This window comes from Eumetopias jubatus, unplaced genomic scaffold (assembly GCF_037043125.1).
Source record: "Eumetopias jubatus isolate StellerSeaLion01/CBP00866 unplaced genomic scaffold, mEumJub1_p1.0 scaffold_11, whole genome shotgun sequence".
Taxonomy (NCBI): domain Eukaryota; kingdom Metazoa; phylum Chordata; class Mammalia; order Carnivora; family Otariidae; genus Eumetopias; species Eumetopias jubatus.
In genome coordinates, this window is record NW_028274817.1 from 113,876,101 (window position 1) to 113,891,675 (window position 15,575).

At 43.9% G+C, this 15,575-nt stretch overlaps 1 protein-coding gene across 1 annotated transcript in view; it reads right to left on the reverse strand.

Annotated features, from left to right (window-relative positions):
- Positions 1–15,575, reverse strand: part of REPS2 (RALBP1 associated Eps domain containing 2) — a 191,663-nt gene that overhangs the window by 33,026 nt on the left and 143,062 nt on the right. Inside the window, exons 16-17 of the mRNA XM_088028580.1 lie at positions 7,738–7,821; positions 6,480–6,625 (exon numbers count right to left, since the gene is read on the reverse strand). Coding sequence (XP_087884706.1) covers positions 6,480–6,625; positions 7,738–7,821 — 230 coding nt within the window. The remainder of the gene's footprint in view (positions 1–6,479; positions 6,626–7,737; positions 7,822–15,575) is intronic.

Below are 15,575 nucleotides of genomic sequence, written 5' to 3' on the forward strand. Positions count from 1 at the left end.
GCCCTGGCTTCCCTTGCCTTCGGCGATGTTTCTAGGAAGAAGTTGCTGTGGCTGAGGTCGAAGAGGTTGCCGCCTGTGTTCTCTTTTAGGATTTTGATGGACTCCTGTCTCACGTTTAGGTCTTTCAACCATTTGGAGTCTATTTTTGTGTGTGGTGTAAGGAAATGGTCCAGTTTCATTCTTCTGCATGTGGCTGTCCAATTTTCCCAACACCATTTGTTGAAGAGACTTTTTGCCATTGGACATTCTTTCCTGCTTTGTCAAAGATAAGTTGACCATAGAGTTGAGGGTCCATTTCTGGGCTCTCTAGTCTGTTCCATTGATCTATGTGTCTGTTTTTGTGCCAGCACCATACTGTCTTAATGATGACAGCTTTGTAATAGAGCTGGAAGTCCGGAATTGTGATGCCGCCAGCTTTGCTTTTCTTTTTCAATATTCCTCTGGCTATTCGGGGTCTCTTTTGGTTCCATACAAATTTTAGGATTATTTGTTCCATTTCTTTGAAAAAGGTGGATGGTATTTTGATGGGGATCGCATTGAATGTGTAGATTGCTCTAGGTAGCATTGACATCTTCACAATGTTTGTTCTTCCAATCCACGAGCATAGAATGTTTTTCCATTTCTTTGTGTCTTCTTCAATTTCTTTCATGAGTATTTTATAGTTTTCTGAGTACAGATCCTTTGCCTCTTTGGTTAAATTTGTTCCTAGGTATCTTATGGTCTTGGGTGCAATTGTAAATGGGATCGACTCCTTGATTTGTCTCTCTTCTGTCTTGGTGGTGGTGTATAGGAATGCCACTGATTTCTGTGCATTGGTTTTATATCCTGCTATTTACTGAATTCCTGTATGAGTTCTAGCCGTTTTGGGGTGGAGTCTTTTGGGTTTTCCACATACAGTATCATATCATCTGCAAAGAGTGAGAGTTTGACTTGCTCTTTGCTGATTTGGATGCCTTTGATTTCTTTTTGTTGTCTGATTGCTGTGGCTAGGACTTCTAATACTATGTTGAATAGCAGTGGTGATAGTGGACATCCCTGTCGCGTTCCTGACCTTAGGAGAAAAGCTCTCAGCTTTTCTCCATTGAGAATGATATTCGCTGTAGGTTTTTCATAGATGGCTTTTATGATTTTGAGGTATGTACCCTCTATCCCTATCCTCTGAAGAGTTTTGATCAAGAAAGGATGCTGTACTTTGTCAAATGCTTTTTCTGCATCCATTGAGAGGATCATATGATTCTTGTTCTTTCTTTTGTTAATGTGTTGTATCACGTTGATTGATTTGCGGATGTTGAACCAACCTTGCAGCCCAGGGGTAAATCCCACTTGGTCATTGTGAATACTCCTTTTAATGTAGTGTTGGATCCCATTGGCTAGTATTTTGGTGAGAATTTTTGCATCCAAGTTCATCAAGGATATTGGTCTGTAATTCTCCTTTTTGATGGGGTCTTTGTCTGGTTTTGGGATCAAGGTAATGGTGGCCTCATAAAATGAGTTTGGAAGTTTTCCTTCCATTTCTATTTTTTGGAACAGTTTCAGGAGAATAGGTATTAATTCTTCTTGAAATGTCTGATAGAATTCCCCTGGGAAGCCATCTGGCCCTGGGCTTCTGTTTGTTGGGAGATTTTTGATGACTGCTTCAATTTCCTTCGTGGTTATAGGTCTGTTCAGGTTTTCTATTTCTTCCTGGTTCAATTTTGGTAGTTGATACATCTCTAGGAATGCACCCATTTCTACCAGGTTATCTAATTTGCTGGCATAGAGTTGCTCACAATATGTTCTTATCATTGTTTGTATTTCTTTGGTGTTGGTTGTGATCTCTCCTCTTTCATTCACGATTTTGTTGATTTGGGTCATTTCTCTTTTCTTTTTGATAAGTCTGGCCAGGGGTTTATCAGTCTTGTTAATTCTTTCAAAGAACCGGCTCCTACTTTCGTTGATCTGTTCTACTGTTCTTTTGGATTCTATTTCATTGATTTCTGCTCTGATCTTTATGATTTCTCTTCTCCTGCTGGGTTTAGGCTTTATTTGCTGTTTTTTCTCTAGCTCTTTTAGGTGTAGGGTTAGGTTGTATATTTGAGACCTTTCTTGTTTCTTGAGAAAGGCTTGTATTGCTATATACTTTCCTCTCAGGACTGCCTTTGCTGTATCCCAAAGATTTTGAACAGTTGTGTTTTCATTTTCATTGGTTTCCATGAATTCTTTTAATTCTTCTTTAATTTCCTGGTTGACCCATTCATTCTTTACTAGGATGCTCTTTAGCCTCCATGTATTTGAGTTCTTTCTGACTTTCCTCTTGTGATTGAGTTCTAGTTTCAAAGCATTGTGGTCTGAAAATATGCAGGAAATGATCCCAATCTTTTGGTACCGGTTGAGACCTGATTTGTGACCTAGGATGTGATCAATTCTGGAGAATGTTCCATGGGCACTAGAGAAGAGTGTGTATTCCGTTGCTTTGGGATGGAATGTTCTGAATATGTCTGTAAAGTCCATTTGGTCCAGTGTGTCATTTAAAGTCTTTATTTCCTTGTTGATCTTTTGCTCAGATGTTCTGTCCATTTCAGTTAGGGGGGTGTTAAAGTCCCCCACTATTATTGTATTGTTGTCAATGTGTTTCTTTGCTTTTGTTATTAACTGCCTTATATAATTGGCTGCTCCCATGTTAGGGGCATAGATATTTACAATCGTTAGATCTTCTTGTTGGATAGACCCTTTAAGTAGGATATAGTGTCCTTCCTCATCTCTTATTATAGTCTTTGTTTTAAAATCTAATTTGTCTGATATAAGGATTGCCACCCCAGCTTTCTTTTGGTGTCCATTAGCATGGTAAATGGTTTTCCACCCCCTCACTTTCAATCTGGGGGTGTCTTTGGGTCTAAAATGAGTCTCTTGCAGACAGCATATCGATGGGTCTTGTTTTTTAATCCAATCTGATAGCCTGTGTCTTTTGATTGGGGCATTTAGCCCATTTACATTCAGGGTAACTATTGAAAGGTATGAATTTAGTGCCATTGTATTGCCTGTAAGGTGACTGTTACTGTATATTGTCTGTGTTCCTTTCTGATCTATGCTGCTTTTAGGCTCTCTCTTTGCTTAAGGACCCCTTTCAATATTTCTTGGAGGGCTGGTTTTGTGTTTGCAAATTCTTTTAGTTTTTGTTTGTCCTGGAAGCTTTTTATCTCTCCTTCTCTTTTCAACGACAGCCTAGCTGGATATAGTATTGTTGGCAGCATATTTTTCTCGTTTAGTGCTCTGAAGATATCATGCCAGTCCTTTCTGGCCTGCCAGGTCTCTGTGGATAGGTCTGTTGCCAGTCTAATGTTTCTACCATTGTAGGTTACATATCTCTTCTCCCAAGCTGCTTTCAGGATTTTCTCTTTGTCTCTGAGATTTGTAAGTTTCACTATTAGATGTCGGGGTGTTGACCTATTTTTATTGATTTTGAGAGGGGTTCTCTGTGCCTCCTGGATTTTGATGCCTGTTTCCTTCCCCACATTAGGGAAGTTCTCTGCTATAATTTGCTCCAATATGCCTTCTGCCCCTCTCTCTCTTTCTTCTTCTTCTGGGATCCCAATTATTCTAATGTTGTTTCATCTTATCGTATCGCTTATCTCTCAAATTCTGCCCTCGTGATCCTGTAGTTGTTTATCTCTCTTTTTCTCAGCCTCTTTATTTTCCATCATTTGGTCTTCTATATCGCTGATTCTTTCTTCTGCCTCATTTATCCTAGCAGTTAGTGCCCCCATTTTTGATTGCACCTCATTAATAGCCTTTTTGATTTCGACTTGGTTAGATTTTAGTTCTTTTATTTCTCCAGAAAGGGTTTCTCTAATAACTTCCACGCTTTTTTCAAGCCCAGATAGTGTCTTTAAAGTCATGATTCTGAACTCTAGGTCCGACGTCGTACTAATGTCAGTATTGAGTAGGTCCCTGGCAGACGGTACTACCTCTTGCTCTTTTTGCTGAGGTGATTTTTTTCGTCTTGTCATTTTGTCCAGAGGAGAATAGATGAATGAGACAACAGAATGCTAACAGGTTAACAACTTCTCCAGCAAGTATACTCTATACAAATCAGAAAAGACCTGAAACCAGGGGACAAGAAAGGGACAGAAAGAAGAGAAAAAAAAGGGAAAAGAAAAAGATAAAAACAAACAAAAATAGAACAAAACAAAAAAAACAGAATATGATCAAATATGATCAGGCTAGTGCAGAGATCAGTGCCACACACTAGCTTTTGGGCATATTTTGGTCTGTTAGAAGAAAGTGCCTGCTAAAATTTTAAAGGAAGAAAGACTTATATATGTACAAAATAAGGGTTGATACAATGAAGGGATGGAAGATGACTGTAAAGATGAAAATTATAAAAGATTTTATAAAAGGAATTGATAAGAAGTTGTTTTTTAAAAAGAAAGAAGATTGAAAAAGAAAAAAAAGAAGAAAAAAGGGAGAGAATGTGATCAGGCAGGAGAATAGAACAAAGCCATACACTAGTGATTTAGGGTATATTTTGATCTGTTAGAAGAAATTGTATCTCAAAATTTTAAAGAGAGAACAACTTATATATATATATATATATATATATGTATATATATATATATATATATATATGCCAAAAATAAGGGTAACTACTATGAAGGGATAAAAATATGACTCTAAAAATGAAAAATAAGTTTTTTTAAAAAAAAAAGGGATTGATAAGGTGTTGTTTGAAAAAGGGAAAAAGAAAAATTCAAAAAAAAAAACAGTTAAAAAAATTAACTTTGATGAACTAATGAATCATGGTAAAAAAAAAGCCATGAATTCTATGTGCAGTATTCCCCTAGCGCTGGAGTTCTCCCGTTCTCCTTGATTGGTAAACCTGGTCTTGGCTTGCTGGCTGTTCCTGATCTTCTGGGGAGGGGCCTGTTGCCGTGGTTTCCAAATGTCTTTGCCGGAGGCGGAATTGCCCCGCCCTTGTGTGTCTGGGCTAAGCAAGCTGCTCGGGTTTGCTCTCAGGAGCTTTTGTTCCCTGCAAGCTCTCGGTACAGCCTTGGAGGACCAGGATGAAAACGGTGGCCTCCCAATCTCTGCCCGGAGGAGCTGAGAACTCGGGACCCCGCTCCTCAGTGCGCCCCAGAGAAAAGCAGTCACTCCCGTCTCCCTGGTCTCCAGCCGCACTCCGTGCTCACCCGGCCTGTGATCGAGCGTTTCTATGTCTGGCACCCGATCCGTGTGGAGTCTCCAAACCCAGCAGATCCCTGCGGTGCGCTGCCGCGCCGCTCCTCCCGGGGGAGGAAGGGGAGTCTCCCCGGATCTGCCACTTGTTGGGTCCCCGCTGGAGGAGCAGTGGCCCGACTGGGCCGCGGATCACAGTTTATGGCAACCCCGAGCTGAGAGCCCACGCCTCAGCTCCGTCTCTGCGGCCGGCTTCCCCGCTCCGATACCCGGGAGCTCTGCCGCACTCAGACACCCCCGGTCTTTCTGTGACCCCGAGGGTCCTGAGACCACACTGTCCCGCGAGGGTTCCACCCCCCACTTAGCCACTGGAGCGACGTCCCTCAGCGGAGCCGGCTTCTAAAAGTTCCGATGTTGTGCTCCGCGGCTCTATCACTTGCCAGAAGTGGCCGACGGAGGCCCCCTCCCCCGCCGTCTATCCTCCCGAATATCGCCTCGGATTCACTTCTCCGCACTCCTACCTTCCAGAAAGTGGTCGCTTTTCTGTTCAGAGTGTTGTTACTATTCTCTTCAATCTCCTGTTGAGTTCGTAGGTATTCAGAATGGTGTGATCCCTATTCAGCTGAATTCCTGAGACCAGACGAAATCCAGGTCTCCTACTCCTCCACCATCTTGCTCCGCCCCCCCGAGTAATAGCCTTTCTTAAAGCCAAAGTCTCTGCAGAAAATTGGTTTGTCCAGAGCATTATTCTCTTGGTTCCTGGCCTTGTCCACAGACACCTCCCCACCCCTCCACCTCCTCCAATGTCTATTACAGGCGGTCAGACAGATATTCTGGAGGCTCCACAGGTGACCATTCTGTGCTGAGATGATCGACAACAGAAAATTTTCATGGGGAATGAAAAAAAATCACAACCACATCTACTCAAAGTTGGGACTGAGGGTCAGGAAGCTAGCCATTTGCCCTGGGGGGGCAGCATAAGACAGGCAAAGAGGGGAAACTGCCATTTTTATCACTGTCTTCTTCCTAGGAAAACGTGGCCCAGCACAAGGAAGAGGGGTGGGAAGGGAAGGAAATGAAACCAAACCGAAACACCACAGCTTTGTACTCGCTTGCCCCTTGGCTCAGGTTAAGTCCTATAGCTTAGAAGGTCTCTTTCTAGGTGACTGGGAGCCCGGAGTACCACCTACAGAGAGGAGGAAGGCAAAACTACAGCCATAAAATCACACCCTTCTATGGCCGTGAGTATAAATATAAACAGATTTACACTTACATGCATACGAAGATTGAAAAGGCAGTTTCTGACCTCCCTGATGTGACGTACTTACTTTTGAACTGCCGTGTGGGGTTTCCCGGTCACTGCCGACGCTGGCCCGCCAACAGTGCTAGAAGGCTCTTGGTTTTCTGGAGCTGGGTTTTCAGGTCGGAATTTCCTTCGGATGGGCTTTGATGGAGGCTGAGAATATGGTATGTCCTGTGGATTAAATACAAAACAATAAAAACCAAAAGTTAAAAACTGAAATGCTCCCCCATCATGCCCATGTGCTCATGTTCCTCCTAGGCCCATTCCCAGGTCAGGTGCACACTTTGTTCAAACCCCACACCCAAGGATATAAAGCTGAGTCATGGCTTCACGAGAATGAGGGAGGGGGGGAAAGGGGGGCGGGGACATGGGCATCAGATTCTAGGGGCCTTTCTTTTTTCCTTTCCCTGCTTGCAGCCTATTACCGCTTTCTGCACCTGAAAGGACCCAGGAATCAGACTCCAGTGGCCCACCTGCCCACCCTCCCTTTTTTCAATGCTGTGTGAATCTCACACCATGAGGCCTTTTCTGACTGAAGACAAAGCTCGCTCTTGCCTCACTTTGGGTCTTGTGGGAATATGTTGTAAGTTCTGAAGTTTGTGAAGGGCTCAGTCATCCGCTCCTCATTCTTCCACTCCCAATTCATACATGAAGCCAAGCTCAAGGGCTACAGTGTCTTCTGGAAGGAGACAGCCAGCCTGCTTCCTGGGAGGCCCCTCCTCCCCCGTGCTCCCAAGCCCAGGATCCATGCTCTGACCAGAGGAGGGCCTTAGAAAAATGGGGAGCAAGGAGAGGGTAACAAGGTGAACAGAGAGCACGACAAGTGAGTGGCACCTCCTGAGCAAGTGACCTGGGACTCAGTGACACTGGTGGGCTACGGTGAAGACACCAAGATGCAAGAGGGGACGGTGGCACATGGACAAAGAAGGGGAGACTACCCCGTCCCCCACCAGAGGCCCTCCTAGAGCCTCAGTAGCATGAAAGGTTCTGCCAAAGGCACTTGGCCCTCCCCACCACCCCTCCTCAACTTGCCAAAAGCAAGGCCGCCATGTTTAGCTGGGAGGCTGAAGAGGAAGTGCAACCTGTCAGTGACATCAAGGTCAGGCCCAAGAATCATCAGCACCCCAATCTTCACAAAAAAACCCAAATTCTAGGAAAGCTGGATCATTAACATGCAGGTCAGGACACTGAAACCAAAGTAAAACAGATCTGCAAACAGAGACCAGAAGCCCAGGGGAGGGGCTCACAATGCCATCACAGAGGCGCCTCCCTGCAGGCCTTACCTTCTTTGTTGGACTACTGTCTGCAGCTTGAGAGGGGGCTCTGTTCAGCTGGGGGTGTATTTCAGCCTCAGATGCTTGTTCAGACTGTAGTGAAATATCACAGAGAAGATAAAAATGCAAAAACATGAACACCTAAATATATAATGGACAGCACTAGAAAATGTCACTAAGTGGAAGCTGATTTAAACCAACTTGCAGCCAAGCATGGTCAAGTCTTTGGATCCTTGAGAAAACCTTCTCTAGACCCTGCCATTCCTTCCCATGTCCCCTTCCAGCATTGTTCAATCTTAGGAAAAGGAGTCATGGTAGTGTTGTCTATAACTAGACATAGGTATTGCTAAAAACGAATGTTTTACAAGCTCAAACTAAAAAAAAATAATAATGCTTATCAAAAAAAAAAAGGGCTGGGAAATGAACTAAAATTTTAACCCAAGCACTAACAAAAACAGTAACCATAATAAAAAAAAAAACAACACTGAAACTTTAAAAAACATTAAATACCTAAGAAAAACACTCTAAGAGATATGACTCTTTACCTTAAAAATGTAGGGGTGGGAGAGCATGATGGAAGGAGTAAACAGAAGGGCTGAGGCTACTAAGTGGTACAGAATCAGTGAACAAAATGCACAAAGATTGGCGAGGACTGCCCCCAAAGCCCTTCAAGACCAAGCAGAAGCCAGAGAACCAAGGAGGAGAGCACAGGGAGACCAGGCACCATGTGCTGCTCCCTGTCTCCAGGAGGCCTGCTACATGCAGCTGCTATTAGCCATCAATGCGAAGTGTTAACATGCAAAGAAAAAACCCTCCGTATGAACTAATGTGACTTCTTCATTACAGTGACATCAGTCCTCTACCCACAAAGTAATATGCATCTGCAGCACAACAATCATCCTTAGTGTGTCCGTTCTGTCCCTAACCTGGCCTTCTCTAACTCCTTGCAGAGCCTGGCTTCTTCCTTCCTCTGCCTCTACTGAAACAGACAAGGGTACTAATGCTCCCCCATTTACTGGATTCTTGCTGCTTCTTCTAGTTTTCTCCCAAGCCTTCTGCCCAGCACAGTACCCCTGACTATCTTTTAAAAAACTCCTGTCCCTGACATCTGATGAACTGCAATCTCCTACTGGTAATCATTCTTTCTCTTTCCTGTTTTGACTCCTCTTATCCTTCAGATGTAGGATTTCTCAAGGTTCTGTCTTTGGTTCTCCCACCGTATTCCTCCTACCACCATTCATTCCTTTCCAGAGCAATCCCATCTGCTCCTACATATGCATTGCCCTAGCTAGAAACCTTGGTTCCCAACCACCTCTCCTCTTCAAACCCATTATGCAGGCACTCAACATGCTTAATTTCTCATTCCAAGTTTTGCTTATGGTCTTCTCCCTTCCATTAAGGATAACTGTATTGCTGCTGCTGTCAACACTTATCTGAAATACCAAACACTGTGTCACATAGTTCTCCAGGTGTTCTGCATAAATGAAAGCATTTCATCATCACAGCCCTAATAGTTACTACCCCCGTGCTATCGGTGAAGAAACTGAGGATCAAGAAGTTGAGGAACTCACCCAAGATCACACAAACAGCAGGGTCTGGACCCAGGCCTCAGGTTCCAATGGTGGGCTTGTGACCACTATGCTGGGCTTGTGACCACTATGCTATACAGCCTCAGGTACTCTTGGGTCCAAGTGGTACTCATTCAAGAAATATTTATTGACCAGCTACTGCAGGCAGGCCCCGTGCTAGAGCTGGTATTCAAGATAAACAATACTTAGACCTTTCTTACAAGAAGCTTGAAGTCTAGTGGAAAAGGCAAAGAAATGATGGGGCAAACATGCTTCAGTGGAATTCAGACTTTGGTGAATAAGTATGGGGGCTCCAGGAACACCCAGGCCATGTGGGTCAGCAAAGACTTGGGTGAAGGTGATGTCACAGCTAAGACCTGAGTGATAAGCAGGGTGCAGCCACCTAGAGGGGCAGTGCATGGGGATGGTGAGAAAGGAAGCTCCAGTACCCACCAGCTTAGGACACCATGACAATTCAGAGGCCTATCCCCAAGGCAGGAACCATGAGAGAAGCAGATGTAAGGAGAGCTCACTTCCAGGCACAATGAGCTTGAAACACCTGGGCAAAAGCCGTTCAAAGCTATCTGGGAGCCATTCCTCGTCAAGAGTATGGGGAATGTAAGAGTTCACGCACCTCCCCTGGGGGTTCTGACAAATGATGTCATATTTCAACACCTGCAGGCCCAGGGGCACCTGGGTAGCACTGTCGGTTAAGTGCCCCACTCTTGATTTCGGCTCAGCTCATGATCTCAGGGTCCTGAGATCAAGCCCTGCAACTGGCTCCTCGCTGAGCATGGAGCCTGCTTGTGATTCTCTCTCTCTCTCTCTCTCTCCCTCTGCCCCTCCCCCCACTCTCACGTGTGCTCTCTCGAAAGAAAGAAAGAAAGAGAGAGAGAGAGAGAAAGAGAGAAAGAAAGAAAGAAAGAAAAAAGATCTACGGGCCCAATGTCAGCTTTATTAATGGCTGAGTGAGTGCCCAACAACCTCCCAAATGCAGGGCTTCCCGACCTGTGTGGAAGAACACAACTTGGACCTGATGCCCCTTCTTGCCTTCCATCCGCAAATCTATTGCTTGGAACACAAATGTTCTGGCCTCAAGTCTATGCATGCAGTCCTCTGCAGGACCACAGGTAGGCACTGACACATCCTGCCAGCCAGCCAGAGAGAAAAGGAGTGACGGACCAGTCTCGCCTTTCACCTGCTCAGCTCCCCTCCATCATCAGGCAGAGAGAAGTGTTTACCCTAATGCTCCCTTTCCTGAGGAGACAAGCAGTCTCCCTCTTGTGGAAATACTGAGGGAAATGATAAATCAGATCCTCTTTTCAACAAAACTAAGGATTCCGAGCATAGCAAAAGTAATAGAAGGTCATTGTCATTGCCTCTGCTTTCTCTTAAACATCTCTAAAAACCCAAACGACAATAGAGTGGGAGTTGGGAAGGATGAAAAAGCAGTTGTGAAAAGTTTCTGACAATTTTTTCCATTTATAGGTTTACCTTCCTGAAATCGGATCTAAAGGCTGAAGTTTTCTAGTTCCACAACCAAGAATAAACAGCTCCTTAGCACTATGTCAGGTGGAATCTCACCACCAACCTCCTTGGGAGGAACATCAAGACCTCCCCTCCCCACTCCATGACTGATTCTAAATGGGTCCATCCATGGAACATTCAGAGGAGTAAAATCTTGTGAGGGGCCTGGAGCACAGGAATCACGAAGGTCCTGGAAAGGCAGAACTTCACCAGAGCCAGACATTATTTTAGGAAAAGAGATGAGGAAAGAAAATTAGCTTTGTGGTTAAAAAACAAACAAACAAAAACAACCAACAACTAAAGATGAGATTTAGAGATACAAAAGCCCCTCTTTTCAAGAAACTATTTCACTTTCCCTCAGGAAAATAGTGTAAGGCTTAGCAGCTGAAAAGCAGAACAAACTGGGGAGATTTCTTTGCTATTTCTTCAGACTTTTCTAAGGTAACAACTTGAAGAGAATGATAACCCATGAAACAGGGGAGCCTCAGCAGCTCCCTTTTTCCTCCATATATTAAAGTAGAGAACTATATCAATATGGACAATATGCCCTTGTCTGAAAGTTCTCATTGTCTGAACTGAAATCCAATGCCTGAATCCTGTGGATTACAATTACTAGTACAAATGGCAGTCCTTCCCTCACAGCTCAGGGTGTAACACGGACCCAACCAGGATGTGGCAAGGCAGGAAAATGTACAATTAGCCAAGAGCTCATTGAAACTCCAGCTAAGGTTCCTTTTAAAAATATGTATCTCATATTTTTAATATTAATACTTCCCAACCCACAAATAAATATAGTTTCATCCTAATTTTGCAAGGAAAAGCCTGTATGAGTCACATGGACTTAGAGGGTGCTGCCACTCCAAATGTAGAGATCTGTTCTGGGATTTTGCCCACTCCCATGGTTGATGGGACAATATGGTCCCTGCTCAGCTAGCTCCCCAGAAATGGACACAGCCCTAGGAAGGCTAAGCATCTTGCTTCTCCACCCAAAGAAGGGTTTGTTCAGTTACTCAATTTTACAGATATTTATTTCACATATTTCATGTATCACTTTCCAAAAATCTTCATCTCATGTTCTGCTTCTGGGAACCACACCTGAGATACCAGGCAAACTGCTCCCAGAACAAGGGAGTTAAAGCACTCTAGTATTCTCCTCCTTGGTCTCTCTCTAGGATTACTTGCTCTGGAAAAAGTCAGATGCCATCTTGTGAGGACACTCAATCAGTCCTAACAAGCAGCCCATGTAGCAAGGAATTAAGGCATCCCACCAACAGCCATGTGGGAGAGCCACCTTAGAGGTGGATCCTCCAGCCCCAGTCAAGCCTTCAGATGACTGAAGCCTAATGAGAGACCCTGAGCTGAAACCACCAGATCAGTTTCTCCTAAATCTCTAAGTCACAGAAACTATGTGATAGTAAGTGTCAGTTGTTCAAGGCCTCTAAAAACACCCACCCTAATAGGTCTGAAATTTGGGTTCTAGTAGGGCGTGGAATAAGGGTGAACAGTAGAGAAGAATAAGAGAGCCAGAGCTGGAGAAAGGCAGTGGAGTGGATCCTACATGGTCTTAGAGATCACTGTCCTAGATGGTCTATTTGCCACTCAGCACCATTCCCCACTTCCAGGCTCTTCCCTATGTTGTAGGGGGTAAAAGCCTGGGAAGAACATTTATAAAATCTCCTTTCAATAATATTCCCTGTTGACTCCGAGAGTCACTCACATGACACCAAGAAGGTGAGAGAAACAAGTTGTGTTACTCTTCCTCAGGCAGTGGTGGGAAGAAAAGCATGGGATTCAACAGTCAGAAAATCTTATAGTGGCCTCAGGCATTTCCCCACAAATCATTACTTAGATGCTGCAGGTAGCCTGAGGTCCTCCAGGTATTTCCTTTAGTTCTTGCAATGTCTTAACATTCAGAAACTTGTGGCAAACCTGACTGGTGGCCTTCCCTAGTCTTTGCTCCTCTAGCACAGCTATTCTTTAAGTATCTAATCCCTTAAATGAAATATCTTCCAGTGTGAAATACCTAGAGTGGTTTCTCATTTCCCAACCAGATCCTGGCTGATACATTCATGTTAAGGATTTGGAACTTACCCTGACGGCCACGAGGTGTGGGGGCAGGGGCACTGAAAGATTTTAAGTAGGGAAGGGATAGGACTAGATTTGCATTTTAGAAAGATTATTCTGAATCCAATGAGTAAAATGTATTAGAAGCAACCCATAGTGGGCGGAGGCAATTCACTTAAAAGACTGAAAATGAAAACAAGACAAGAGATGATGGTCACTTAAACCAGTCTGGTGGGAGTGGGGATAAGCAGATTTGAGAGCTGTGTGGCTTGAGAATGGATACATCCTTGGTGATTGATGGTATGTGATAAATGAAAGGAAAGAACAATGACACATGGGAGCCAGATTTTGATCTTCAACAATGGATAAATGGTTGAGAGGCAATAGTTTAAAGCCAGAGGAAAAGAAATATGGCAGCATAAAAGCTGAGTAAAATTAAGCAGATTCATCACAAGCAGTGCTAGAACAACCAACCTCTATCTTCTTACAGGAGTATCTCTCAAATAGGGGTTCCAGGGAATACCAGTTCTATGAATTGCCTAGACAGGGATAGGAAAACCTTTTCTGTAAAGAGCCAGACAATAAATATTTTTAGTTGTACAGGCCATTTGGTCTCTGCATCTCCAATGCAAATGTGCAATTCTGCTATTGAGTGTTAAAGTAGCCAAAGAAGACAACACAATGAATGGGTGGGACTGTGTTCCAATAAACTTTATCTACAAAAACAGGATGGTGGGACAGATTTGGCCTGTGGGCCATAGTTTGTCAGCCCCTGGACTAGAGGAAACAGAATCTCCAGATAAGCTTAGGGAACATGGCATAGTCTATCTCCCTCCTAGAAATTCACAGAGTACGTAACACATCACACACACTCTGAAATCCTGTGAGGTAAAGGAAGCCACTGCCTCTGCTTAACCCAGCACTTCCCGATCTGATTTGGCTTCAACTTCTTATTCTCATATAACTCCTACTAACATCCAGCAGAACCAACATTCTGTGGAACACACTCTAGGAAATACTGACCTACAGACTGGGTTTTAGAGGAACAAAGGAAAAATACTCCATTGGACTCAAATACCAAATGCCACATTCCACACCTAATCCTTCAAGAGGAGCACTCTGCAGAGTGGTTGGCAGATCCAGCTCCGGGGAGCCTCTGCTAGATCCCCTTCCCCAAGAGTGTGGAGGTAGGGTAAGGATGGGGTTGCTGCCTGGCAAGAAAGGCCTCCCTTCGTTTCTTCATTCCTCCCTTCCTCCCTCCTTCCTTACAACAGCAGCTGTTACTGCTGCCAACTACTTCTCTGCATGAATTTATTTACTGGGCTTCCTTTAAAAGCTCCTGGACAAAAATACAATAAAATCATTCACTATAATAGTTAAAGCAGATGAACAAAACATTGATAAATTATGGATTTTTTAAAGAAGCTTAAAACAACATGTCCCAGATTCCAGTCCCACCCAGGCAGGCTAGCTGTGCAAAGGTCCCACAGCTCCCATCTAAGTCCGTGTGCTCATTACACTTCCTACCTGGGCTACTGCAAAAACTGCCCTGGGTCTTTTTCTAGCTTTCGGTTTTTTTTCCCAGTCCAACCCACCCTGCACACACTGAGGAAATAATTTTGTAAAGCACCTTCTCTCATCAAAACACTTTTTCCTCAAATCCCTTCAACTGGTCCCTAAGGCCTATGGCATAGCACCACAGGCCTTAGGGACACTCAGCCAGTTAAAGATCTTCTATCATCTGACTCCAATTTGCCTCTGCATCATAACTACATTAGTTTGCCCATATGGATCCTACTCCAGGCACAATAAGTATTACCTGAATCTTCAAACAGACCAGAAATTCCTTCTCAACTCCATTCTGTTTGTTCTAGACCTTCTAAGCCCAGTGATTCCCAAATATAGCTGCACAGGAGAATTATCCAGGGAATTTTTATAAATTACAGACTTTTGGATACTACCCCAGACTTCCCTAATTAGAATCTCCTAGGGGTGGAGCATTAGAAACTTCTATTTTAACAAGCTCCCTGGGTAAATTTTATGTAGCCAGTCCAGACCAACTGGGAACCATCGATGGCCCAAACTCTTCATTTAGGAGATGAGAAAACCAAGTCTCCAAGGTCCTGCTCTGAAAAAGGCCAAAGGTGCTGCACTAAAACTAACTAGGCTTCCTAACTGTTTTCTTGTCCATTTACCATGGAGGGACTAGGGGTGTCTGCCATTATGGTTTCATAAAATAAATATTTGAAGCTGGGCAAAATCTTCAGCAGTAAGACTTCTGTTTAAAAGTCAAATTTGCAGGGTGCCTGGCTGATACACTCAGTGGAGTATGCAACACTTGATCTCAGGGTTATAAGTTCAAGCCCCATGTTGGGTGTAGAGATTACTTAAAAAAATAAAATCTTGGGGCACTTGGGTGGCTCAGGTGGTTAAGCATCTGCCTTCAGCTCAGGTCATGATCCCAGGGTCCTGGGATTGAGCCCCCACATTGGGCTCCCTGCTCAGCGGGGAGACTGCTTCTCCCTCTCCCTCTACTGTTCCCCCTGCTTGTGCTCTCTTGCTCTGTCAAACAAATAAATAAAATCTTTAAAAAATAATAAAATAAAATCTTAAAAGTAAATAAGTAAATAAACATCAAATTTGCAACAACAAAAAAGAATCAGTGGGGAGGGGAAATTAGAGGAAGAT